General features: G+C 59.1%; 3 protein-coding genes across 6 annotated transcripts in view; 1 reads left to right on the top strand and 2 right to left on the bottom strand.

Moving 5' to 3' along the window:
- Positions 1–11,273, bottom strand: part of ABCA2 (ATP binding cassette subfamily A member 2) — a 34,346-nt gene extending 23,073 nt beyond the window's left edge. For 2 of the 4 annotated variants that reach the window (XM_064727781.1, XM_064727783.1), the window contains exons 1-6: positions 11,038–11,273; positions 3,728–3,821; positions 1,335–1,446; positions 746–912; positions 416–543; positions 143–247 (exon numbers count right to left, since the gene is read on the bottom strand). In XM_064727781.1, coding sequence (XP_064583851.1) covers positions 143–247; positions 416–543; positions 746–912; positions 1,335–1,446; positions 3,728–3,821; positions 11,038–11,103 — 672 coding nt within the window. In that variant the 5' untranslated portion in view covers positions 11,104–11,273. Of the gene's footprint in view, positions 1–142; positions 248–415; positions 544–745; positions 913–1,334; positions 1,447–2,877; positions 3,287–3,727; positions 3,822–11,037 lie in introns of those variants that run through there. The other 2 variants (XM_064727779.1, XM_064727780.1) reach the window with 2 other exon arrangements.
- Positions 11,274–14,521: 3,248 nt separating this feature from the next.
- On the top strand, positions 14,522–17,420 carry FUT7 (fucosyltransferase 7). Its single transcript, XM_064727778.1, has 2 exons — positions 14,522–14,577; positions 16,083–17,420. Exon 2 carries the CDS (start codon positions 16,127–16,129, stop codon positions 17,168–17,170), a length of 1,044 nt encoding a protein of 347 aa, XP_064583848.1. The 5' UTR covers positions 14,522–14,577; positions 16,083–16,126; the 3' UTR covers positions 17,171–17,420.
- A 2,572-nt stretch (positions 17,421–19,992) lies between these two features.
- On the bottom strand, positions 19,993–24,644 carry LOC135454989 (POU domain, class 5, transcription factor 3-like). Its single transcript, XM_064727736.1, has 5 exons — positions 24,147–24,644; positions 22,510–22,621; positions 21,977–22,107; positions 21,305–21,469; positions 19,993–20,556 (listed from the first exon to the last, which is right to left on the bottom strand). Exons 1-5 carry the CDS (start codon positions 24,642–24,644, stop codon positions 20,305–20,307), a joined length of 1,158 nt encoding a protein of 385 aa, XP_064583806.1. The 3' UTR covers positions 19,993–20,304.
- Between the last annotated feature and the right edge of the window lie 2,118 nt (positions 24,645–26,762).

Raw genomic sequence — 26,762 nt, 5'->3', positions numbered from 1 at the left:
TGCTGCTCTGCCCCCTGAAAATATTCTGTCATGGCCCATCTACTGGGACAGACACCCCCAGATCACCTGGGGTGGGATATGGAGGGGACAAGAGGATGGGCTCTACTCTACCATGTCCCCTGCATGCAGCACCGCTCCTCACCTCCAGCTGTGTCATCTTCTTGCTGGGGCCAAACCCATCCCACAGGACCCGCTCATGGGTCTCATCAGGTACCAAAGGAAAGGAATCAAAAAATTGCCGGTACACCTGCACCAAGATGAGAGCACAACTGCCAGGTGTGCCAAACATGGAGCACCAGTGCTGCACCTCCTTGCCCAGCAAGGCCCTGGCATGGGGTGGCAGGGTAGGACAAATCCAAGCTGGGTGCCATTCACAGGGTAGCACAGAACCCTGCAAAGCCCAGAGGTCACCCACCTCCTGCAGGTTAATGCTGGAGCCCAGGAGCAGCTCAGCTGTGCTGTTGGGGAGGGACAGGTTCTGCATCAGGAAGCGCCGCAGCTCACCCTGGTCTTTGGCTGCCCATGCCAGTGTGAAGCTGGACCCTGCCAAGGAACAAGGTGGGAGGTCAGAGCAGCCCACCAGCATGAGGGACACGGCATGGCACCAGAGCTGGCCCTGCCCAATGCAGTGACATGGGACAGTGGCAGGGCACTGCCACACACCATCACTTTGCTGGGTGCTGGGCCAGCTGGTGCTATCTGTCCCTGTCAAAGAGGTAGTGGGGGCAGGCAGAGCACAACCCACCTGCTTGGCTGCTGAAGTGGGTCTCCATAGAGCTGGGCTCAGGGCTGCTGAGGGCCTCCAGGTGCCGGCGCAGCGACTCCAGCTCCTCCTCCAGTCCTGGATGCTGCGGGTCGAAGAGGCTGCTTTGCTCTACTGCCTCGCTGAGGTGTTCCAGAATCTGTGTCACCCTGTGAGAGCCCAGCACCACCCTGGCTTCAGGGACAGAGGGATGGGGACACCTTCCCCAGAGCTCTGGGGGAAAGAGCCCCTCAGGTGCAGGGGACAGCAGTGCTGTCAGAAACAGGGCACCACTGCCCTTGCCTGCGCACCGAATCCAGTGTGCCAGGGTTCAGAGGAGAGCCCCAGCACCTCATGGTGTCTCCAAGAGCCACCTCTGTCCTCCTCCCAGCACTGAACACCTGGGAGCCCACAGCAGAACAGACTGAGGTGTCCTCTGCACCAAGGACATAATGCTCTGCACCCAAGCGGTTTTGGGAGATGCTAGCTTCTGCCTCAGGCCCAGGGTGGCAATGTCAGCGTGGAACGGGGTGGGCTCAGTGTGGGAGCATGAAGGGTGGGAGAGGAAGTGCTTGGTGAGGGCAAGACTCACGTGGAGTTGGAGTACTGCAGGAAGCCAAACTCATCACGCTGGCCGTCAGGGCACAGGGACTGCATGACCGGCAGGATCCCGGCTGACGTGAGCGGGGCCGCCGTGTAGAAAGCTGGAGCCAGTAAGAGGGCAGAAGAGGCCAAGGAAAGCGCAGGCAGCAGGGAGGAGAGGCAAAGAGGCAGGGAGGGGGAAGGGGCCACCAGAGAAAGAGACATTCCATTCAGAAAAGCACACGCTGGGGTCTGTGAGCCCACAGGAGGCTGGCGGCCACAGTCAGAAGTCAGCAACTTTCCCATCAGGGTTGTCCTGGCTGGTGACTCTGTGGGGCTGCAGGCACTTCCAGCCCTCTTGCCCCCACCCACTCTTCCCTGGGTGATGGCTCCCATGACAATGCCAATTTCTGCCACTTGCCCCCAAGATGGCCACCAACCTCCTCCAGGCCCCCGGTCACCCTTGTTAGTAGCCTCAGAGGCAGTGGTGGATCTCCAGAGGAAAAGAAGGACAAATACAACAGGGAAAATAGATTTGCCATCTGCAGTTCCCAGAGCCCCCAGCCTGCCCCCCAACCCAGCTGCCCCCAACGTGCAGCAGCAGGAGGTAGGTGGAAATGGAGACACGGAGTGCAGAGATGAGAGAAACAAGAAACAGCAAAGGGCTGGCAAACCTCCCCCCCCCCACCCCCTCCAATGGCACTGAGCCATCATCCCTGCTGGGACCCTCCCATGTCCTTCCCCAGGGCAGGGCAAGCCCAGAATGCCACTGCCCGATGGGGACCACAGGTTGTCATCGGGCAGTGCCAGGCAGGGACCCTGCTTTCACGACCCTGCCAAAGACCCTGTGGTTAGAGATAGGTCAATGCTGTTAACAAGGCCACAATCTGTGGGCACTGGTGAAGATGGGCTTCTGGCAGAAACAAGGAACAGGTGCAGCACAGGATAGGCCAGCAGCCTCTTGGGGTGGTGGAACCCACACTGGTGGCCATGCCATGGTTTGGTGACGAAGTCAGTGCACGGCATCTTGCTGGCCTTGAGGCTCTAGTGCCACATTCCAGCTTCTCCCAGCTCTGAGAGGTCAAGACAGAGACCTGGTGGCGGTGCCAGGGTGGGAGCCAGCCCCAACCCCTTGGTGATTGGGCAAGACTGGGTGACCACAGGCAACCACATGGGTGACAGAACCAAGCAGACTTTGCTCCAGGAAGCAGGCAGTAAGAAGGAGTAAGACAAGCCTCCACCCGGCTGGAGAGCTCTATGCAGCCCAGGAGGCTGGGGACATGGCCACCAGTGACCCCAGCACCTGGGAACCCAGCACCATCAACCAAGGGGGTACACCATCATGACTGGTCAAGTCCCTGGGGAGGAGCAGGCAGGGGCCATACTATGCTGCCTGAGCTCATCTTCACCAGCTGTGGAGGAAGGCAAGGGGTTTACAGAGGCATAGATTAGGCCAGAGTGAGTTGATCTAAACCAAGCTCTTCCTCCCCAGACTATGAGGCCAGCACTGGTAAGGGAATGGGAGGAGGTGCCCACCCATCCCACCAACTTACAGACTGGCGCATGCAGTTGAGGCATGAAGGGCAGGCGGGCAGGGGAAATGGTGGGAAAGAAAAAGAAAACATGAGCAAAAAAGAACAAAAAAACAAATGAAAAACCACACAACACAGAGTGTATGTCAGCACCAAGGCGGGAACCCCGGCAGCACCTGCCGCAGCGGGACAGCACCGGCAGCTGGGCTCTCCCTCGCCGGGACACACTGAAATACAGGCTCAAACCATCATCACATGGGGTCACCACCAGTGCCCAGCACCTCCCCTGGCCCTGCTGTGCCATCTGTACCAGATCACCCACCAAGGTGGGCATCAATGGGCCCTTGGGAGCTGACAGCTTCACTCCACTGCCTCCTCCCAGCTGCACAGCCCGCAGCCACCACAACTCAGGCCAAAGCTCCAGCTGGAATTCTCCCAGAGCCCTCAGCTCCAGTCCCATCAGTTTATCATCCTGCCGGGCCTCTGAACACACCAGGGCCAGGCATAGGGCTTTCTGTAGGTCACTTTCCCCCACACTGGGGAGGCCTTCCCAGAGCCACTCCAGCTGACCCTCGACAACTTAGGGGGACTGTGGCTGTTCCAGCACCATCCAGTTTGCCCTTCCCCATGCAAAACATCCATGCTGATAACAACTACAGGCTGGTTGGTGCTGCAACCCCCAGGGGAGCCTCCCCAGGCTGGGACAGACTCTGCTACTTCCACCAGTCCTTGGCTGTAGCCCCTGCCCAGTGCAATGTCCCTCAAAAGGCCTCTCTAGGTGCCCCCTGCCCCCAGGCTGGAGCACCTCCCCAGGGCCTCAGGGTGCCCCCAAGTGTGGGAGTGACCCAAGCATCGCCTTGTTGGGACTCACCTTCCTTCACAGGGATGGTGGGCTTCTTCTGCCGCAGCCCCAGGAGGATGAAGAAGAGCACCAGGGGGATGAAGATCTCGAAGGCCAGTACCCACTGGGGATGACACAGAGCAGAGGGAACAGGATGCTTAGGGACAGAATATAGCCACCTGGGAGAAGCACAGGCAGTACTGGGGTCCCCAGGCATTGGTGCAGTGCAGCACTGTGTCCACATATTGCAAATGGCTGGTGGCTCTGTCACAGCTCAGCCAGCAGCAAACAGGTTCCTGGGCATCCCACAACCTCCTGCCTGCACCACCCTGTCCAGAGCACTGCAGGGCAGGGTACACAGAGGGGATGGATACCTCCTCCAGCAGTGCAAACAGGCTGCTGAGGCTTGAGCTCAGCCATAAAGGTCCACCATAGCTGGACCTGTCCAGGGAGAAGACCTCTAGTTCTGAAGGCTAGTGCCCTCACAGCCTGGAGCAGCACGATGCCCCCTTGGCATCTGTGCCACTGCTGGATCTCACAAGGAGCAATAGCTGAGTCCAACAGCAGAGTTCAGTTCAGCCAGGCCCTGGCACTAGCTCCAGGTGCAACTGGGCCATCCTGGTACCCGTTCCATGCCCTCCCAAAAGGTTCTGACTGCAAGGAATTTCCACTAGCAGCATATGGTAAATAACAGCAAATCCCCAGGAATTCCTGGCCACAGTGGCTCAGAAGTCCCAGCTAGGCTCTGTGCCCAGAGGCCCCGGGGATAGGCATCAGCATCTCCAGCTATGGGCAGGAGCAAGCAGCTGGCACACTGCCAGCACAGCTGCTGCCACTTTGCACTGGAGGGCCCAGAAATGGCACAGCCCCGCTGCCCAGCAGCAGGGAGCCACTGCAGGCTTGGAAACTGAGGCACAGGGTGAGGTGAGCCAACTTCGGCTCAATCCAGAGCCAGATCAGACCCAAGGCAGCTGCTGAGACCCTGAAACTGCTGCCACCCATGGGCATGGCAGGGCCCAGCTCCACTGCTGGGAAGGTGCTTTCTACACCACCCACACCAGCCTCCTCCCAGTGACCAGTGCCAATGGGCAAGCCCGTGGAGAGGCAAGAACAGACTTTAATATGAAGGACGCAGCTGTCAACAGGTGACAGGGTCAGGCCCTGTGTCTCCAACATTACCTCCATGCTGCCTCACTTAGAGGCTGCCAACACTCTGTCAAAAAAGTGAGAGCAGCTCCAAATGGCAGCAAGCAGAGGGAGCCCTGCACCCAGATCCCTGCCAGCAAATGGCCACAGTGCTACTTCTGTGGGATGAGCACAACTGTACCCATGGATGCTGCCCATGCTGCACTCGTCATGCCAGAGTTCCTGGTTTTGGAACTCTGGAAGGAAGAGGAAGAAGAGCTGGAGGAGATAGAAAATGCCCCCAGGAGCAGTGCCTGAGAACCGTCATCTTTCTGATAACACCAGTCCCAGGGACAGTCCCTGGTGTCACTGGTCCTGCACAAAGCAGGATAGCAGGGGACACCCTGACACACACTGCTGTCCCGTGGCCCCTGCCCCACCCCCTGCCTGTTTACCAGGCACACAACAAGGCCTCTGTGCCCAGGCACTGGGGGAACCATCCCCACACACACCCATGCTGGCCTGTACCAGGCTCGTGTGGGAACTGTCCTTGGTGGCAACAGCTTATCGGAATCTACTTGTTGTTATTTATTATTTTGACAAAGGTCATTGACTCTTGCTCATCTCCATCCCCAGAGATGTCCCTTGTCCCCACCCTCTTTCCCACATATCCCAGTGTCACAGCAGGCTGTCCCACACCTTTGGCACCCATAGTGGCATGGTGATGGGCAGACATGGTAGCTGATGGCTATCTACCAGGCTGCACCTCTAGGACCAACCCGGCCCCCTGGTCCCCAGGGACACTGGCATGCAGTGGGGCCCAATAGAGCCTTAGACTTCCAGCGAGGCACCAGGCCAGGACACCTGCACAGCCTGGGGATGGTGGGGTCCCCACATGCAGGTGCAAGACACTGGGGGACATTTTGGGATTGTGTGAAGAAGCAAGCAGGAAAGGCCAGGATGCAAGCAGATGAGAAGGAAATGCTCCCCAGTAGGTAGGAAAGAGCCAAGGAGAGGAGAGGGGCCAGTGCCTGCCAGCAGCTGGCCATGAGTGCACCAGCTAGTCTGCCCTGCTCTGTCACCCATCCCCTGCCCCTGCTGCTCTCTTGACAAGGGCACAGGTGCAGGACTGAGGGTGGGACACTGGTCCCAGGAGCCCTGGTACCAGGTGACAATGGCTGTTGGGCCAGGGACAGCTCCTGGGTGGCATTCTCTTCTTCCACATCCCCTGCCACATGTTCATTTCAGCCTGGTTGTTTGTGAGCAGGATGAGGTCATAGGCGCTGTTCAGATTTGCACAAGTGCTGGGTGTCCACCTCCCACCCTACAGACAGTGGGGAAACTTGCTCCACGTTCAGCCCTGTCCTTGGCTGGAGGCAGGGGTGGTGGGGTCCTGCCCAAGTCCCCCAGCAGGGAGGCAGAGCTGGGTGGGTGCTACAGCAGGGTGCTGGCCCCTGGCAGAGGCACATGTCCCTCCGGGAGCACTGGGACAGCGATTCACCGCCTGTGCCCATCCTCTGCCACACTGTCAGATGGGAGCGAGAGGCTGCTAGGAGGCTGAGCAGGAGGCAGCAGTGCCTGCTGTGACACACAGCTCCCACACAGCCAGGTCAAAAGGCCAGACAAGCACCACAGGACAGTGACACAAACAGAGAAGAGTAAACAGCCCGGCCCAGCACAACGGTGCCACCATGCCCACTCTCCAGCCCCCACTGGGACAGCTGGGAGATGTGCTGGAGCCAGGGTCAGCACAAGACATGGCTGTCAGGTCACTAACAACTGCATAACTCCACTGGTGTCCCCAGGATGTGGCAGCACTCATGTCCCAGTAGCCCAGGGGGCAGTCCTCATGGGGACAGCCAGGCCAGGCAGAGGCAGCTCTTCCTGTCCAAGGCTGTCATCCAAAAGTCCACTCAGTTCTCTCCTGTGTGCCCCCAGCATCGTCTGATGCTCACAAGCCACAGTCTCCAGCCAGCATGGTATGGGAGAGGGGCACTCAGGGACTGGGCACCCCCATACTAAGGCGTCAAGCTGGCATCTCCAGCGACATCCCTGCTCCCCACACCTGCCATGTCAGTCCCCCTGCCCATAGCCTGGCACCTGCAAGAGGGTTTATTGGCTCCAACACAGGTGAAGCAGCATCACACACAGCATCCAAAATCCCTGCACGTACCCCTCAGAGGACAGGGCAGGGTCTGCCTGTCCTCCTCATGGGAGGAAGGAGCTGCTGCCTCCTCCATGCCAGCCTCTCTGCTCATGCCAGTGCTGCCCACAGTGCCAGCAGGAACTGGCAATAGGTGCTGGCCTGCAGGAACCCTGAGGGATTGGGCTCTCAAGTCCTGCAGGATCCAACTTTTCCAATAGCATTTTAAGTCTGCAGAAATACCTTTAAATTTTCATGGTCCCACACTTTAATCACTGTTAGATGCCCACTTTTGCCCACAGCCAGAAAGTAAAGGCAGGTAAAGCTGTGGTCACTGGGAAAGATGAGATTGAGAGTTCTGGGGCAAAATAGGCCCCAAAATGCATGAGGCTGTGCCAAGCTGCCCAGCTCCAGTGGAATTCTGACCACCCAGGTGGGGCCTGAGAGGCTTCCCTCAAGGTCACCTGCCCCACAGGGACACACAAGGCCAGGTCCAGGGGCTGCCAACTCCCATTCTGCCAAGGCCTGGCCACCCTCACCTCTGCCTCTGGTCACTTCCAGTTATGTCCATCTGTCCCACTACCCCCTGTCTCCAGCATGGACACATCCCCATCCCCGACAGCCCCTGGCACAGCAACCTGGGGTCCTGCCTTGGAGAGGCTGGAGGAGTGAGAAATTCCTGCTGGGGTTTGTCAACAACTCTCCTGAGCTGAGGACCCAGGAACACCCACCACGGTTCTTCCCATTCCTGCAGTGTCAGCCAGGCACCTGTGTGCTGGGCCAAGAGGGCACATCATTGTCAGTGCCCTCTGCAAAGGCCACACAGCACTGGCACATGGCCACCCTGCCACTGGCACAAGATGCCCAACCTGAGCACAGGGTCATGCCAGCAGCCAGAGTGGATGAAGGTGTTCCACAATGGGTACGTCCCAGCTGCCATGCCAGCAGGGACTCACAGAGACACTGCTGGGCCACCACACCCCTGCCAAACCCATGCTTCCCCTCCCCACACCTGCTGCAAACAAGGAGAGGGCAAACAGCACCCACAGCCAGGGCAGTACCCAACTGATTCCTGCTGCAGGATTCAGTACCAGCAGGAGCTGGCAGGGCCACAGGCACACACACACAGTCCTGGGGACACTGCACCCCAGCAGAGGCAGTGTTACAGCTCCCCAGCACCCCAAATTTCAGCCTTTCATTTTCTGGCAGCATCAGTTTCCCCCCAGCTCTCTGCCACCAGCCAGGGAGAAAGCACAGATCTGCCAACTCCTGTGTGGAGAGTTTTCCATCTTCAGGACAAAGCGCAGAAGGCACAGATCCTGCATGGAGCAGAACAGCCACACTGCTATCAGCTCTCCCTATACCCCTTCCCTCATTCCAAGGCCTGTGCCACAAGGAGCCCCATCAGTGTGCTGTAGCACCAGAACAGCACAGAACTACTCCCACCGTTCCCACAAAACAGCCTTGACATACCCACCAACCCTTCCCCAGGACCAAGCAAACTGGCAGCACACTTCCATCACTGAGAGCTCCAGCTGTGGCTGGCTGCCCATCCCAAATGAATGGGTACAAAGAGCCCCAGGGCAGGGAGGTGAACACCCTGAACTGTGCCTGTGGTGACTTTTGAGAGAGCACCTGCTAAATCTTACATCTAACATAGGCTTAAACCAGATACCAAAGTCATGGGAGAGCCCATCCTTTAACAATTCCTGTCCCAGCAGATTCAAGGCACAGCCAGCAATCCCCAGGGCTGCCATGGGCACCACCAAGGGGCCTCACAGCCCGGGCTTCCCTCCGCCAAGAGCCACCAATGCTGTTCTGCTCAGACCTCCATCATCCCAGGGTTATGCTCTGGGAAGAATAAAATCATGGCCAAACCCCAGAGCAGTCCCTGGAACAGCTCAGCCACACTAGGCAAGGTCCAAAGCCACCTTGGGCTGGGAACAAGGCCTTACAGAGGTGCCACTGATCAGGGACAGTGCCTGGCCATGCTGCAGGTCTCCCTGCACCCACCACCCACCCATAAGTGGCCTGGCCAAGTCCTCACCTAAATAAGGAATATTAATAATGAATAAATGAATAAAGTCTGCCTGTGAATATGAAAGTCTGTCTAAACTATGAATAAAGTCTGTCCCAAAACCATGGCTGTACCCTACCGCAATCCTGCTCCTGAACAGCTGCCAGGGACAATAGGGACACCCCCAGGCCACCAATACTCATACGCAGAACAGAGAACTGCTCCAGTTGTCAGAGACCTCAGTCAAACCTGAGGTCTCTGCTTCCCACCCTCCCCTGCAGCACTGGGCCTCCTACTCCACCTACTGCTGGGAGGGGAGCACATGGTGGCAAGGACTGATGCCAGGGGAGCACCTGCAGCACTAGGATGGACCAAAAGGCAGCTGCTGTGCCCACACTTCTTCTCTGAGGCTGGGAGAAGCCCAGCAACCCCCAACTCTGCCTGCCCCTGGGTGAACACCAGGGTCAGCAGCTGCTCCAGTCCTCCAGCGTCTGGCTGCTGCAGTAAGATCACCCCAATTGGAGCTGGTTTCTCATAGTGGAACATTCATCTGTGGCTATTGCCAGGACAGACTTGCACTGGGGAACCCACTGCTGAGTGCCAGGCACAGCCACCACACAGGGCCTGGCTCTGCCCTGGCCAGTCACCACTGGCAGCTCAGCCCAGCACTACTCCGAGAGGGCAGAGCTCCCCACAGAGCAGGCAGGATGATGGCCCCTGCGCAGACCAGGGACACCAAGTGGCTCTGGGATTCACACACAGCAGTAGCACAAGGAAGGAGGTGACACACACAGGGCACAGCTGTCCTAGGGACTGCATCAGATCCATCCATGAGCACCCGCAGCACTGGGACCAGCTCTCATCCTGGCTGGGCAAGGAGGGGCTGCTCCATTCCCTGCCACCCTGCCTGAAGCAGTGGCACTCCAGCAACAGTCCACAGAGATGGAGGTGATGCGACCTGGGCTCCTCATCCTCCTCCTCTGGCCACAGCTTCCTGTGGCGCACCCCCACACTGCCCACGGGGCTGGTAGGGAGGGTTACGGAGAAATGGGTCCCCAAAAGCTCTGTTCACCCCCACTCTGTAACCCAATGGCCATGGAAGCCAAGGCCAGGTCAGCCGGTGTGTGCCAGGGCCCAGCCGTGCCAGGCTGCTCAGCCTTGCAGGCAAGGGTCCGGCACAGCCCCTGCCGTGGCCGTGCAACTCTGCTAAGGGTAAAGAGGGGAGATGACTCAGCCAAACAGCCTCATCCCCCTCATTCATTTTGGGGGCACCGGGGCTGTCAGTCCAGGGAAATCTGTCTGCAGCGCCAGGCTCATCCCTGCTCCTGTCACAGGAGCCTCTGCTGCTCCGGTTACCGGGACACGGGGTCTGGGGCTGGTGGCTGCCGATGAGGAACAGCAGGATCGGGCCTGCGGGATAATTGGGAAGGGAAAAGAAAACCGATGCAGCTTGCGAGCAGCAGCTCGTTCCCCTCCCCCAACCGCTAAAAATAACCGGCTCCCTCGGGCCGCGCACCCACCCCCGGCCCACAGCGCAAGATCCCACGGGCGCCGAGGGATGACCCCACACAGGGAGCCCGCGACAGGCTGGCAGTGGCCCCGAGGCCCCAGCACGGTCGATGCCATCTTGCCCCTTCTGCCAGCCCGGGAGGGACACACACCAGCCCCCCGGCCCCCAACCCCACGAAGTTGCCTTTTCTCCAGCCCACGGAAGATAAGCGGCTCCGACCCACATATGGACTGAGAACCTATTTATACCCGGTGGGTATCGGGGCTCGGGGAGCGATCCCACCCCGAGGAGGCGGCATCCAGCCCCCCTCCTCCTGCGGCCCCCGGGACCGGGCGGCCTCACGGACACGACAGCGAAGCGGGAGAGCCCCAACTGTTGCTGCCACACAGAGGCCTGGGGGCGCCGAGCCGGAGGATTCGTGCACGGGCGGCCCGAGGCAGGCGGACACCGCCGGGCCGAGGGACTGGGGGGATCCTCCAGCACCACCTTTGCGCGGGGCCCGGCCTCGCCCCTCGGGGCTGCAGGGCCCCCCCGCCCCCGCTCACCGGGCTGCGCCGCTTCAGTGTCACGTTCTTCCAGAGCAGAAGATGGAGCTGATGCAGGAAGCCCATGGTCGGGTCGGGCCGGCCCCGCCAAAGGGCCGCGTCGCGCTCAGCTCCGGGGTCACCCGCCGCCCACCGCCATCACCTCCCAGCCGGCGTCTACTGCTTGCCGTGGGTTGCGAGGAAGCGAAGCGGCCTCGGCCCAGGCCTGTCTCCGCCGCACCCGCCCCGACCCTGCGCTGCACCAGCACCACCCCCGGCCCGCGACGGCCGCCCCTTAAAGGCGCCGCCGAATCCGCCCGCTGCGCCCGCACGGCAGCCCCTGCACAGCGCGGCCCGGGCCCGGCTCATCCCGGCAACAGTGGCCTCGGTGCTGACTGCGCAGACTGGGGCTACTGCCCCAGGGGCCGGGGAATCCTCGCTCCCCTCGAGCCGCCGCCCTCCCGCCCCTCAGCCATACACAAATCACCTCCGCGCTTCTGCCCCTGCTGCTCCCCCAGAGCAGGAAGGACTAGCCCGTGGCTGCGGGACCTGTGTGCCAGGGTGCCTCGGCTGTCCCTTCTCTTGCACGCTGCCCACCCTGCTCCTGCCTGACCTGTCCCACAAGCATGTGCTGGGGCGTCCACGGGTGTTTTTGGAAGGACCAACCTGCTGCCACATCTGTGTCCTGTCAGCTCTGAACCCAGGGCTGGATGCCTTGAGCAGTAAGGACTGAACTAGGCCAGCTCTCCTCCTTAATCCCATCCACTCTTCTTCCATCCGACCTTTTTCCTGCCATTCATCCATCCTTCCTCTTATCCACATTTCCTTACACCTGTCCATCTATCCTCCCATCTATCCTTCCTTCCATCCTTTCTTCTTTCCTTTCCTCCTTCCTGCCATCTTTTCCTCTTTCCATCTGGCCTTGCTTTCATCCATTCCCCCTTCCTTCTTTCCCTCCCTTTTCCTTTTCCTTTTCCTTTTCCTTTTCCTTTTCCTTTTCCTTTTCCTTTTCCTTTTCCTTTTCCTTTTCCTTTTCCTTTTCCTTTTCCTTTTCCTTTTCCTCTGGTTCTCTCCATTTCCCACCTGTCCCTCCCTCTTCCTTGCTCTCCCTCAGCCTTCTCTCCCACTTTCCTCTCCGTTCCTCCAGCTCTCTGTAACCATCTCATTCTCCATGCTCTTCATGGGCCAAGTGTAGCCAGGAGCAGTGAATCCCTCTCTGGCTGTCCCAGCCACAGTGGTGCTGCCAAGGGTGCCTGTGCTCAGGGCAGGCCCTTTGGCAGCTGCCTGGGGCTAACAAAAGCTCCCCTTGTCCAACACAAAGCAGCATTATTCCCCAAACTTCTGGGCAGAACACTGCTGAGGTCGAGGAGGACAAAGGATGCCTGGTGATGTGGTGGTGGAGAGTCACGGTGTGCCCAGCTCCATGCTCTGGTGAGGGTGATTGGTTTGTGAGAGTTGCTGGGTGCACGGGCAGGGCTACAGGCAGCAGAGATGCCCAGAATTGAGGGGAGCTAGGCTTTTACTAGGTCTCTGCGGAAGAAGGGATGCAGTCACCCTAGACTCCTCACAAAGAACTGTGCATGGTTTGTCCACAGCCCACACAAGGAGCATCTCCAAGCCCCTGTCCTGCAGCAGAGTTGGTCCCAACTTGGAGGGGCACAGTGGGGGGACCCATGGGTGGGTAAAAGCCCTGACCTGGGTCTCCTGCATTTTCCCTCCTGCTGCCTTGGGTGGGTCCTGGGGAGCTTCACGACTGCTCTTCTGTTTGGCATGGCCATGGAAACCCCAAGAAGCCAGCGAGAGACAGATCCAGCAGTGTACCACGAGACAGCACAGTCCCAGAGACACAGTGGCAAAAATCCTCCAAGGACCCAGGGCCTGATGCCCAAGGCCCAACCCCTCCCTGGTCTAGAAGCTCCAAAGACCTTGTGGCCCATCTCCTCCATGGACAAAAGGTCCTGAAGACCTGGGAACATGGAGCCCTGAGCACCTCTCAGGGGACTTCCTTGTGGGGTGGCCAAGCTCCTGTCTCTGTATGCAGTCATCTGCAGATGGCAGTACCCACACACATACTTCTCTCTGCTCTGTGCTGGTGCTGTCCTGCATTCCTGATGGTCTCATGGCCTGGCCTCTGGCCTTGATCTCTGCCAAACCCATCCAGGCAGCACTGGCCCTGGCTCCCTGCCTGGCTCAGAGCCATGTCCTTTGGTCCACAGGGTCAGGGTGTTTGGATCCACCGGCTGCAAGTCCTTGCAGGGCATTGTCCCTGCACACAGGGTGTCTTGGGGCAGCACCCGAACATAGCAGCTATTATGTGCCAAGGAAAAGCTCCCTGCTGCTCTACCAGCCATCCTCAATGCCCTACGGAAATGCTGTCTCCAATGCTGTCCTCCATGGAGGGGAATGGCCCCAGCCCATGCGGCCCTGGGTTCTCAGGCTAGGGGGCAGCAGCAGGATGATGCTGAGTGCTCCAGCCAGGCAGGGACTATTGACCACAGACAGCAAGGCTGGGGCAGGCAAGGCTCAGAATGGTGCCCTGGGAATGGACTGTAGTATCTGGGCTCTCAATCATGCAGGGGAAGAAATGCAGAAAAGGAGTGAGAAAAGATGGCAGGAAATGGACATGGCTGTGGAAGAAGGAACACCCCCTCTTGGGGCTGCAGATGGCCTTTGAGGATTCCTGGGGTGTCAGTGAAACCACAGAGCCCTGATATACTGTGGCATGGTGGCATGGCATTGTAGCCAACAGGGATCCCAAGAGGTTGGCAGCCAGCAGGACTGAGGGTGCAGATCCCAGGGGTACTGGAGCAGCCTGAAAACCCCCCAGGGAGCAGTTTGCAGCCCTGTTCCCAGCTCCGTGTGTGCCAAGGTGTAGGACATACCCTTACCAGCTTCAGGGACAGTGCTGCACACCTCGATGCTCCTCTCTTGCCTCTGCCTCAGTTTCCCCATCTCATTTTGCCTACCAGGGCTTTCATGGAGACTTGGGTCCTGAACAGCAATGCCAGCAAAGGACAAAACTGAGCCAGACAGAGAGCAGGGCAGAACTGGGGCAGGGACAGAGAAGGCAGCTCTCTGTGTACACACTGCTGAGGCTCACATGTGCCTGCTTCCCCTTTTGGCAGGAAAAATCCCAGACAGGACAGTGCCCAGAGCTCAGTGACACTTTTGGGCTGTTAGTTGATGGTTTCAGGATGAGTCAGTGGGAGTTGATATCCTGTTTGCAACTAAGCTGCGGGTGGCAGATGGGTGGCACCTCGTCAAGGCTGAGGGCACCTACGGGGCACCCATCTTGTTCTGGGCCATGCACCCGCTATGGGGTGCCCATTTGGCCAGAAGGTACCCACCCAACCATGGGGCACCCAGCCAGTCACAGGGAACCCACCCCAGCACAGTGCAGGGGAAGTGCTGGGAGCGGGGTGTGCCAGCTGACACATAGGGCAGGAAGGACCTGCTGTGGGGCTGGGACAAGGCAAAACTGAAAAAAGAGGAAGCCCTCAAGTGCCCCAGCCCAGCAGCACCCAGGCAGACGAATCTGGCACCTCGCACACCTCCACCACAGTAAGTCTGAGTCCAACATTACTGACCAGGGGAGAGGGGCTGAGAAATGGGTTGGCCCCTGCCACTGCTACAGCAGGGGTTTTCCTTTCAGAGCATCCCCAAAATGGGGGCAGCATCCCCAAAACAGAAGCAACATTCCTGCTGCTGGGGACAGAGACCTGCAGCACTGATGTGCAGTACAGGGAACCAGTAAAGCTTTCCCATCCCTTTTGCTTCCCATGCCAGATTTGTCTGGAGCTTAAACTTAGCTCATGCATTTTAGCAGGACAGATGGAGTGGGCCAAGGCGGGGAAGGGATTTTTTTGCAGCCAAGCTGCAGTGCTGCAGTGGGTGGGAAAGTAGGGCACTGTTTTCCAGGAGACCCCAATACTGGAGGCACTGGCTCAGCCCCAGCTGGCAGCAGGGCTCGGGCAGCCCACATGTTTCCAGAGGTTTCCACAAAAGGAGAAACCACCTGTGGTGCTGAATGCTTTGAGCCCTGCAGTGGGACTAGCCCTCCAGAGGGGGTTTAACTGGTGGATAGTCCCCAGTGCAGCCAACCATCTCCCTGTCCACCTCTGCCACTGCTCTGCTCCCAGCAGGGCTGCTGCTTAAACCACAGAAGCCTGAGGCAGGCAGATGGGCACCCTGGCAGGATGAACATCCCACAGCTGGGGGGCCCACGTGCCTGCAAACTGAGCCCCACCAGTGGCAGCCCCAAGTGCTGCACTGTCCTCCCTGCTCTCCCTGTCCTCCCTCTCCTCTGTGTTCACACAGTGGGGCACTGGCCATCTCTGACATCCTAAATATAAAATATGAGTGTTGGGGCCCCAGCCTGCTGGGGTTCCTGATGCCCTTAGGGACTGGGGAGTGCATCCTGACATGGGGAGGGCACCCTGAGCCTGGCAATTTCCTTGCCATTGTCACAGGAGAATGCTGGGGTGAGTGGGCACTTCTTGGTCAGGGCACTGCCAAACTTGGCCCTCATCAGAGTTTTGGACTTCAGAGTCAGTCACCCCATTTTGCAGCTAAGACATCACCATGGGGCTATTCAGGTGGGACTGGGACACTCCTTCTTGTCCTTTGGTGCACAGCAGAGGCAAGGCTGGCTGCTTATCAGGTTTGACCTATTCTGGGCAAAGCAAGAAGGACTGAGATTGTGGTTGTGTGTCTGGTGGGGAAGCTGAGGCACAGAGCAAGCAAGGACTGTCTGTAGTGGGGCCAGCCAGGCAGGGCAGAGGGGCAGAGGTGGCTGCTTCCCATCAACTCTGCACCTCCCAGCAGCATTTGTGCTCCCCAAAAGTCACAAGGGACTACAAGAGCATTATCAAAAGCCACCCTGGGGTGAAAGCATGTGCATGGGGAATTTTGTGGCACAGGGAAGCAGAGGGTCCTGGGGTGATGCTGAGGCCCAGGCTTCATGAAGGAGCCCTTTCTCTGGCCCCTCTAGCCACAGTGCCTCCCCATCACCCCTCGTCCCTGGCAAGCCGAGCTGATGTTACTCAGGAGCCTCTCCTCTCTCACAGGTGTCAGCTCTGTCACCCGATGAGGCGATAGCCAACCCACCAGCATGCCCTGGGCATTGCCACTGCGATGGTCACCATGGGGACGGCCTGGTGTGAAAGCCTTGGTCACTGCTGGGGTGTTTGTAACCACCCTCTGGAGCTTGAGGTTCTTCCTCGACCCCTCCAAGGGCTCTGGAGAAGAGTCTAAACAGAGGGAGCCATTGATGATCCTAGTGTGGGAATGGCCCTCCAAGCAGGTCCCCAATGTCAGCAGAGACGTGTGCCGTGAGCTGTACAGCATCACAGGCTGCCTGCTCACCACAGAGCGGCAGCTCCTGCACCAGGCCGATGTGGTGGTGTTCCCCCATTCCAGGCTCCAGCCTGGCCGGGACAAACTACCCAAGGAGAGGCTGCCAGGGCAGAACTGGGTATGGGTGTCCCTGGAGTCCCCCTCCAACAGTAGAGCTCTAGCAGCATGGAACAAGACCTTCAACTGGGTGATGACCTACAGACAGGATTCAGACATCTTCATCCCCTATGGCAAGCTTGTGCCCAACCGGTCAGCCACTGTGAACATCCCTGCAAAGACCAACTTGGTGTCCTGGGTTATCAGCAACTACCACAGGACTCAGAAAAGAGCCGAAGTCTACAAAAACCTCTCCAGGTACCTCCATGTGAATATATATGGGAAAGCAAACAACAAGCCCCTCTGCAAGGACTGCCTCTTGCCAACAATATCCAAGTCCAAGTTCTACCTGGCTTTTGAGAACTCCATCCACCGGGACTACATCACAGAGAAACTCTGGAGGAACTCACTGCTGGCCGGCACCGTGCCTGTGGTGCTGGGGCCACCCAGGGCCAACTATGAGCAGTTTGTTCCTGCAGACTCCTTCATCCATGTCAACGACTTTGGCTCCCTGGAGGAGCTGGCCACTTTCCTGAAGACCATGAACTCCAGCCGCTACCAGCAGTTCTTTGCCTGGCAGAGGAGGTTCAGTGTGAAACTCTACACTGACTGGAGGGAGCGGATCTGTGCCATCTGCACGGCCTACCCCCGCCTGCGCCATGGCCACCTCTATCCTGACCTGCAGAGCTGGTTCAACTCCTAGTGTGTGCTGGGACCCTTGGGATGAATGCAGGCACGGGTGGGAGGTGCGTGAGGCACCCACCTGCACACAGGATGGGAAGCAACGACAGGAGCCCCCACTCTCCTCCTAACCCAGCTGTTGTCACACTGGGACTTCAAGCAACTTATTACTTCACTTCCTTGTGAAACAGGACTTATTACCCCAACCTAACACTGAACACATTACCAGGGTGCTGGCAGGACCAGAAGGTGCTTTGGAAATAAATGGCATAGTGCTGCTGAGGCTGTGCATGCGGTGTGGACAGGGCAGGGGGGTGGTGGGTGGTTCAGGGTTCCCCAGCCTTCTCCTATGATCCTCAATGTCCCCCCCAGCACCTGCTGAGTGCCAAAGTCATGGCAGCAGAGGCCCTGTGGTGACATTTGTGGCTGGGCTGGAGTGGGCATCAACCCAGGGGGGTCCATTATCCTATGGCCAGGGAGGAAGGTCAGTTTCTGCTCCCCCTCTTCCTGGTAACACCCATTTCCTGTCCCCCACCCCTGAGCCATGGGTGCCACTGTGCCAGTGAGGAGCCACAGGACAGCGGATGCTCTCAGAGCAATCTCAGTGCTGCCAGGCAGGCAGGCAGGCAGAGGGACACTGTGGTTTGTCACTCCCTCCCTGCTGTGACAGGAAACCAGTGAGCTGACAGCCTCTGGAGGCTTGCACAACCCTGAAGCAAAGCCAGCCTCGTGGGCAACTTGCACATGCACACATTGCACTGAGGGCACCCTGCACCACCAGCATCCCAAGTACCCATCTGAGATCGGTGGTGCTGTCAGTGCTGAGCGCCAGGACAAGGGGCAAGACGTTACTGCTCCATCTCTTGCTCTCTGCCCCATCTCTACCACCCTGCAAGCTGCTGGGCGCCCAGGACTGGCAGCACCCAGAGTCAGCAAAGGGGACATCCCTTCCCTGGCACAGCCCCGGTGAGGTGGCAGCTGGATGGGCACGCTGTGCTCTTCTGACTTCTGTGGCTTCAGATTTCCGCTTCGTTTTCTGGGTCAACCAGAAGCGGAACAGGAGGGGCTGCGGGTGCCCACAGACAGATGCTGGGTACTCATGGGCAGGGGGTGCCAAGGTAGCAGGATGTGGGGGTCCCATGGTGGGCTGCAGCTCTTGTGTGGCTGCATGCAGAAAACCAGATAGTGGAAATGTGGAGAGAAGTAAACCTTTGAGAGATTACATCTGTCTCATATTTCTGCTTCTGACCCTGCCAGCTTCCTGCACCCGTAAGTGCCAGGCAGCACTGGGCAGCAGCAACAGGGGGCAGTTTCCAATGGATGCCACACATGACTGTACCCCTACCCTGTGGGCAGGCAACTAGGAGGCTCTGGGGAGCAAGCAGGGATGCAGAGGGGCCCTGCCCCATAAGTCTGGAATCTAGCCCAGCCCTTTTGCGGGGTCCCAAGGTGCCCTGTGAGCAGCTGCCTTCATTGCCCCTATTCCAGGTAGCCCTAAAGAGCAAAGCCCCAGCTATCACCCATCAAGCTGAAAAAACAGAGCTTTCCAGATTTCCCTACAGTTTTGGTTGGGGAAGGGGCCTTGAGAGAATGGACTGGGAGCAAGCCAACAGAGAGTGTGGTGGGAAAAAGTGAAGGGTCATCCCCCAGACATCTCCACTCCCACCAGTTCATCTCCCAGCGCCCAACGGACCTGCATGGCTGGGTTGTTATCACCCCACCAGAGACTGCCTCAGCTGGACCACACATATGGGAACATCCATCCCTCCCCTGTCAGCACCATACTGAGGACAGCCCCAGCTTTCCAGACCTCTTCACTTCCTACCCTGCTACATTACACCCTTAGTCCTGCTCTGTCCCTGACAGCTGCTGGAGCAGTCTACAAGTAAGCTCACACTGCTTCCAACCTTCCCAGAAAGTTACAGCAAACCAGCAGTTTGAACTGAGTGGAAGACGACCCCCTCCCTTCACTTTTGACCCCCTCTGCTTTGAGGGGCAACAGCCCTGACAAGTTGGTACCACTCCAGGGCCAAGCAGTCATGGAGGGAGGCCAAGCTGCAGGCAGCCAAGAGTTGAATGTTGCTGGCAATGACAGGGACATGTCCACCTTCTTAGGATGCCTTGCTCCAGCCCTGTTGTGCTCCTGCATGCAGCCAACCCCCCGACTGCTGGGCTGCAGGAGCAGGGATGCGAGGAAGGCTAGGAAATGTTTAACTCATTCTTGCCTCAAAGAACTCTGAGGTTTATTTCACTGCCAGAGGGAATGTGATTAAGAACAAAAAATATAAAAATCATTATTAACTACAGCAGGCTGGAAGGCGTGGGGTGCTAGCAGCATGGAAAGGGTGGTGTAGGCCCCCTGGGCTGGGCCCTCCAGGGAAAGGTGGTCTCTGGGCAGCTGGGCTGGGGGACAGCGGCTGGAGAGCGGGGGGCGGGGGCTGGGGGTGATGCTGGGCACAAAGCACTGGGGAGGACCCCCCATCCCGAACACGCCTTATCAGCTGCTCCACAGAGCAGTGAAGCTCTTTTGTGCCACAGGGTGAGGGGTGGGGGGGGGGGGCTCCCCTTCTCCCCTTGCCCCGGCCCTTGGCTCATCCTGGCCGCCCAGGAGGGTGGGCAGAGCCACCAGAGCCATTGGCCCTGGGCATGGGCACCCCAGCCCTTCTCTACATGACAGGGCGGAAGGAGACACCTGGGAAACTAGATCACTACAAAAACTTTTGCTTTTTAAAAACTACAACAAAAAACCTTTAAAAAATAATAAAACCGCCACCTCCCCCCACCCTTCCCAAAATCTAAAAAATATTTTTTTCTGTGTCTTGCAGAAGAGCGGCTGGGCTGGGGCCAGGCACGGGCTCAAGAGCACTGGGCACATGTGGCTTCAGAGGGTGCAGTAGGGCAGGAGGAGCTGGCTCCAGGAGAGATCGGGAGGGGGGCCCACGCTGCTGGGACCAGTAAGCTCATAGAACAGGGAAGGGCTGGGAGCATCTGCAGAGAGCAGGCACCATCCCTGGGTCAGGCTCTCAGCCCCTTGCACCCCAAAAGCCGCACACATCAGCCCAGCAAGCAGAAGCAGGGCTATGCTTGTGTGACACAAAGACAAGGGGAGCTGCCTCAGAGCACCAGCCCACCTGCAGTGAGCCCACAGCCCCTGGTTCAGTGGCCACTGTTACTCATGGAGAGCCCAGGCTGCAGCGCTTGTGGGAACATCTCAGCTTTGTGGAAGGTCGGCATGTAGACAGGAGGGGAGGGTGCCAGGCTGTAGCCCTGGGACGTCACTGGGATGGGCAGAGTGGAGGGCACCAGGGGCTGGTTCATGTCATACATCATCCCCTCTGTCTCGTTGCCGTAGGGCAGCAGCAGCCTTTTGCCTTTCTGACGCCGGTTGCAGAACCAGACCCGGACCACCTGTGGGAAGGGAGACAGAGAAGGATAAGGGCTGACCCAGGCACACCATGTGGGTGACAAGGAGATCCTTCTCCTGGTGGCATCTCCACAGCACCCCAACCCGCCAGTGTAGCGCCCTCCCTGTCACAACTCCTTGCTAGGCTCAGCTGAAACAAACTTCAGCCATGACCATTTTTGCACTGCTTCCAGAGTTGAAGGTGACAAAAATGGCAAATGTTAAATAGGAAAAAAGATAACAAATCAAAAGAAAGGCTGCTCTCCAAAGGCTGGTAGCATAGCCAGATGAAGCCAAGTGTGCAAACTTGTGCATTGTTAGTGGGTTGTGGTTTGTCTCTTCTGGCGCATTTCCATTTCAGGGGAAAAACATTGTAACTATCCATGTGGGTTCTTGGGATCAAAAATCAACTTCTTCGGAGATGAATTAGTATCAAAGGATTACTTTTATCGATTACTTTCACATATTTATGTACATACACACAAACACGGATGCCTGTAGCTGGGTCTGGGAACTATTTTTGTCTCTCTGAAGTTTTAAATGTTTAATCTGTGAACAAAAGTCTTCTCTGGAGCCAAGTGGGTTTTTCTTTTCGTATTGATGAGCCATATATATCCTAACTGTCTGGCATGGCTAAAGGGCAGTTTTTATACAGCTCTTCATGTGTATTTCATTTTTGCTCTGATCTAAAGTTTTAAACTCTCAGGAGCTGGCATCATTAGGGTATCCACCCTCCCCACCCTCCCAACCTACATCTTTATCCAGGTTGAGGTCCTCAGCGATCTGAGAGATCTCCTGGGGACTGGGCTTCACACATTTGCGGAAGAAGCTCTCCAGTGTCCCTTTCACGTTGGTCTCGATGCTGGTCCTACGTTTTCTCTTCCGGGCTTGGGCTAGTACTTGCTCTGCATTGCACATCTGGGAATGAGAGAGGGAATATGTTTTGTTACCAGGTGGAAGAGTCTCTACCAGGCTTGGAACACGTGTAGCTGGCTGCAGAGCTTGGGGCACAGATTGTGTCCCTGTGACTCTCCAGTGAGCATCATTCCACTGTGACTGGGGCCATTCCCAGTGTCCCAGCACTGCCAGCAGTGAGGCTGGACACATCTTTCTGCATCCTCCCCAGGTTCCCCAGGGAGCTCAAGCAGCACAATCCATCTGAGATTCCAGCAGGACCTGGCTACTCAAAATGGGAGCTGTCACAACCACAACATGTCTGCAGGGGGATTCCTCCCCCCAGGCCTGACAGAAGGTGATACCCAGTGCTTTCCCCTCAAGCCAGACTTAAGCCATGCAGCAAGATGGTGCTGTGCCACAGATGCCTTCTGTTCCTCACTGTTCTCCCTGAAAGCACGTGGGAGAGGGAGGACAATCTGTGGCTCAGGACTTGCAGGTACCCGGCTCCCAGCCCCCTCAGCCCTGCACCTCTTGCATGTTGTCCGTGTTCTCCGCCTCGTTGAGCCAGCGCTGCAACAGCGGCTTTAGCTTGCACATGTTCTTGAAGCTGAGCTGGAGCGCTTCAAAGCGGCAGATGGTTGTCTGGCTGAACATCTTCCCTGCACGGCCAAGGCAGGCAGGGCATTACACACCGCACAGTTTCCCTCGCCAGCAGCATCCCAGGATTACCACCCCCAAGCTTGCCTTGTTCCTGGGAGACCAGGAAAGGCATTCTCCCCGTGCCTTCAACAGGGATTTAAAGCCCTGAAATACGTCTCAATAAGCAACTGTAGCAGCTATTTTAAACCAGTTCCCGTGAGCTCGAAGCTTCTCACCACAGATCTGGAGATACCCCTCCGGGAGCCCCAGCCCAGGACTGGAGATTGACGCCTCCTTTGCAGGTCGTTAAGGAGCAGAAATCATTATCCCAAGTGATTTCAAATCCCTCGCGGGCCTCTCCCTTCCCACCGGCTGTGGGGTAACACAAGGGCCTTTCCTCATCCCCACCCCCGACCCCTCACCGTAGAGGGTGCCCAGCGCCAGCCCCACGTCAGCCTGGGTGAAGCCCAGCATGATGCGCTTGTGCTTGAGGTCCTTGGCGAACTGCTCCAGCTCTCCTGAGGTTGGCGCATCCTGGCAAGGGCAGAAAGACACTGAGAAGGGACAAGTCGTGCCCAGGGTCCGAGGTCTGTTTGGGTTCCCGAAGGACAGCGGCAGAGGAGGGCTCGGCTGAGCCCTCGAGCACTGACACCGACCAAGCTCACACAGGCCCACCCCGGCCACGCACACGCTCGACCCGATCTGGCGCGGCCGCGGCCAAGAGTAGCACAAGGGCACCAAGAGCTCCTGCTCTGCCTCAACACGCCTTGGAAATGTCCCTTTTGTCCTCTGGCTCGAGCCTCCCTGACCTGGCCAGAGGCAGCACCAATGATCACGTTGGCCGAGTCCCAGGTTTGTCTGATTTACCTCCCCATGGCTCTTGGGCTGAGGCAGCCCCTCACCAGCCTCTCTCCCTTTTCCTGCGTCCGGAGCAGGAAAGATTCCCGTTAAGAGAGACAAAAGCGCCCCTGAACCGCGTTAAATTGAAGCGCCTCTTTGCTACCAGCCAGCTCTTTCGTTCTGGCAAGCGGCTACCCTGGCGCTTCCCCACCTTCCTGCCAAACAGCCTTCAGCTTCAGCGGGGTCATTATGAAGCTCTTTACCCAATTTACACGTTTCAGCGGGATTTCGGGTTCTTCAGGAGTTTTTCCTGTCACCGAGCCACGGCTAGTAAATTCTGGCGTATAATCAGCACCGGTAAACTCAAGAGCATCTCTCCCGTGGAGGAGGGATGCCGTCCCAGATCACCGTCCCGCAGCTAGGAAATGCCATTCATGACCACTTCCCACCCAGAGCGGCCGGTTGCGGCCCGAGGACACACACGTATCGATCGTGGCGTGGGACCTCCCGCAGCTGCGACCCGCTGGCGGCAGTGCGAATCCTCCCAACCCCGTCAGGGGCCAGTCCCCGGCATCGGCCGCCGCTTTCCCCAGGGCGGGATCGTGATCCGTCAACATTGAAAAATATTAAATATCAAAACTAGCCCAAACCACAAAATTAGTCGTGCCGGGAGCCAGCTCTGCTGCCCCCGTCTTCCTCCCGCCCTCATCTCCAGGCTGTCTCTGCCCCAGCAAACTTCAGTGCCCGTGGAGCTCCGGGAGCGGCGCGGGGAACGCAGCCGACCGAAGGGGACTGAGGGGGCTGGCCAGGAGCACTCGGTGACCTCGCTGCGCTGCCCCGAATATCACGCCGGAGCCGACCTTCGACGTCGCTACCCGGGACGGCCCCGCCGCATCGCGTACCGGAAGATGCTCTCCCAAGTTCCTAAAACTCCCTGTCTTACCCCAAAGCAGCCTCCCCAAGGCTCTCGCCCTGCCGAGACTCTGACACATGCGGGACGAGCCCCAACGCTGGGTCAGGGCTTCTCCCGGGGGCGCCCGACTGCGGGCCCCGACAGGTGGCACCGGCAGGTCTCGGCGCTACACGAGAGCAGCCGGGCAGCTCCTGCTGACGGGGCGGTGAACCGCGGCTCCAGACGGGAAGGAAAGCCCCAGGGGCACACCGTGCGCAGCCGGCGGGAGCGGGGCAGGGCAACCCGCCCCGTCCCGTCGGGTCTCACCTCCTCACCGCTGTCGCTGGAGTGTCCGCCCTCGCTGGCGGCGCCGCTGGAGCTGCCGCTGCTGCCCAGCCCCGACGGGCCGCCGGAGCCCGGCTGCAGCGCGGAGGGGCAGAGCTGGGGGCCGGGGAAGGCAGGGGCAGCCGGGCCGGGGAAGGGCGGCCCGGGCAGGGCGGCGGGGCCGGAGGGCGCCGGGCCAGCCCAGGGCGGAGGCGGCCAGGCCGGGCCGCAGCAAGCGGCGGCGCGGGGCTCGGGCTCGGGCTGGCTGCAGGGCCGGCCCGGGCGCGCCTCCACCTTGGCGGGCGGCGCGGGCACGGGCGGGGGCAGCCAGGCGCGGGCCGGCGGCGGGTCGCGGGCGGGCTCGGGCTCGGCCGTGGCGGCGAAGGGGAAGAAGAGCGGCTGTGCGGGCGCTCCGTCGAAGCTGCCGCGGGGGAAGGGAGGTCCGGCGTCGGTCAGAAGGCCGAAGGGGGCGGCCGGCAGCCCCCCGTCCGGGCTGAACATGCTGCCCGCCGCCCGCTGCCCTAGGGCTCCATGCGGGGGCTGCCGGCCGCTGCCTCCCTCCTGGGGCGCCGCTGGGGCCTCTGAGAGTGGCGCGGACGGGCCGGGCCGGATGGAGATGGGCCCCGGTCCCATTGGGCCCCGCATCGGTGGGTCGGGCGTGAACTTGATCCCCCAGGGGGGCGGGGGGCACGGAGAAAAGGTGCTATGGGAGGGGGCTGCTCCGGCCCGCACCCAGCGCCGGCGGGGAGGTGGACGGGGCGGCCCCGATGGGACTGGGAGGGGGAGGACACCGATCTTGCCGCGGGGTCTCACAACCCCCTTCTGGCCCGGGGGACTCGAGGACACCCACGGCCCTCGCAACCCCTCCGGCCCCATGCTGTTCAGAGGGCACCGCGCCAGTGTTAGGACAGCAGCAGCCACGGGTCTTCCCACCTGGGAACCCCCAGCGCTGCGGAGTCTAGACAAGAAACGGGATGACTTTGGGCAGCTATTGGAGGCATGAGCAGTAGCCAGGGGGTGGTGTGAGGGCAGCCCATCCAGCTGTGGCAGCCGCTTGTCCCCAGTACAGAGGACAAGCCGCGAGATGCCGGTGTCATCGTGCAGCAGCAGGGGTGGTCCAGGTCACCTCTTGCCCCTCTTAATGCCTGGTCTTCTTTACTGAGCCTTAGCTTCTTGGGGAGCATGGACAGAGCTGAGGCTCTCGAGGCCCCTTACAGTCTCACCATTCCTCTCCTCTTTCTGCAGAGAAGGGTTGTGGCTTGGAGGAGCATGTCTGTCCCTGGGACCTCAGAGCTCAAAGTGTGCTGCCTGAGAAGGAATTGCTGCCCCAACTATTGTGTCCATATCTTCTCTGTTTTAAAGACTTTCCCTTCACACTGCCCTTCACAACGGGCCTTCACCAGGGTTGTCTCGGCTCCAGTCATTTCCTCTTTCCTTCCCTCCTGGCTCAGCTTCCCAATCTTAGCACTGCCATGACATCAGCCTCTGCTTGGCTCTGCCTGATGCCACTTCCTGCATACTGGCAGGTGCCAACACCATGGGCCCCCCTGACCTCAGCTGGAGCAAGGTGAGGAGTGCTCTTTCTGCCAGCCAGCACCCCGTGATCCCATCCGGAACAAGGCAGGGAGTTATCCCGCTGCCGACGCTGCTGCCTGTTTATTAACCCGGATTACCAGGAGCTGCAGCCGTCTCGCACTGAAGATATGGCCAGGAGATAGGCTGGAGCAGCCTCCCCCGCGACGGGATGGGAATGGGGCTGTGGGCGGGGGAACTCAGGGAAGGTGCTTGATACTGTTTATGAAGCAGCTGCTTTGGCTGCTGAGGCGGCTGGAACCCGGGGATTGGCACCCGGGGAGCAATGCCTGGGACAGGCACCCAAGGGCTGGCAGACAGAGACTTATACCCACAGCTGGCATCCAGGGACTGGTATCCGCAATGCCAGCAGCAGCCCCTGGCTCAGCACATGGCACTGCTGCATGTCAGGAGAAGTGGAACAACTAAGCCTCCTGATGATATTCCTCGTAGGAAAAAAATGGCCCGATGGATGAGCTGAAATTAAAGTATCTTCCTGATGCTTGGCAGGACATGTACCAGGCTGCCCATCCTCGCTGCGCCAGACTGCTGCAGGAGGGAGGGCAGCCCCAGGAAAATGAACTAAGGATCCAAAACCCTGTTAGTGGGGACGTGGGCAGCCCTGAGTGAGCCCTGTGGCTTCTGGACCTCGGGGATCCCATGCCCAGAACGGTGAAGCACCTTCCCCAGCAGGGGCTGGATTCACTCTGCCAAGGGATACCTTTACCGTGCTGCTGAGGATGCTGAGCCCGGTGCTGTGCGGGCAGACCCGCCCACTGCCTGCTGCGCTGCTGCCTGCCCCGCTGCCAGCGGGCAGAGGAAATCTCTCTGCGGGACCCCGATGGCAGCCATCAGCCCCGCTCCTCCCGAGCTCCTGCTGCGGCCCAGCGTTTCAGAAGCTCCTTGGCTAGGCAGTAACTCCCTTTCCCTTTGATTTATTGTTCCTGGGCTGGATCCCTCCTCCTGCCAACCTACTTTTCTCTCCATCCCCCCGGGAAGCCTCCCAGGCCCCCCTCCCCCCATCCCCCCCCCCCCCCCCCCCCGGCC

Source organism: Zonotrichia leucophrys, chromosome 17 (assembly GCF_028769735.1).
Source record: "Zonotrichia leucophrys gambelii isolate GWCS_2022_RI chromosome 17, RI_Zleu_2.0, whole genome shotgun sequence".
NCBI lineage: Eukaryota > Metazoa > Chordata > Aves > Passeriformes > Passerellidae > Zonotrichia > Zonotrichia leucophrys.
The sequence above is the reverse complement of the archived record's forward strand: the minus strand, read 5'-3'. Positions and strand labels throughout refer to the sequence as shown.

Excerpts from the sequence above, each read along its gene's own strand:
- LOC135454989 (XM_064727736.1), bottom strand. The coding sequence starts at position 24,644 with ATGTTCAGCCCGGACGGGGGGCTGCCGGCCGCCCCCTTCGGCCTTCTG. Across the intron at positions 21,470-21,976 it reads ACACGGACAACATGCAAGAG|ATGTGCAATGCAGAGCAAGT; the intron begins GTGCAGGGCTGA and ends TCTCATTCCCAG. Across the intron at positions 20,557-21,304 it reads ACCTCAACCTGGATAAAGAT|GTGGTCCGGGTCTGGTTCTG; the intron begins GTAGGTTGGGAG and ends CCCTTCCCACAG.
- FUT7 (XM_064727778.1), top strand. The coding sequence starts at position 16,127 with ATGCCCTGGGCATTGCCACTGCGATGGTCACCATGGGGACGGCCTGGT.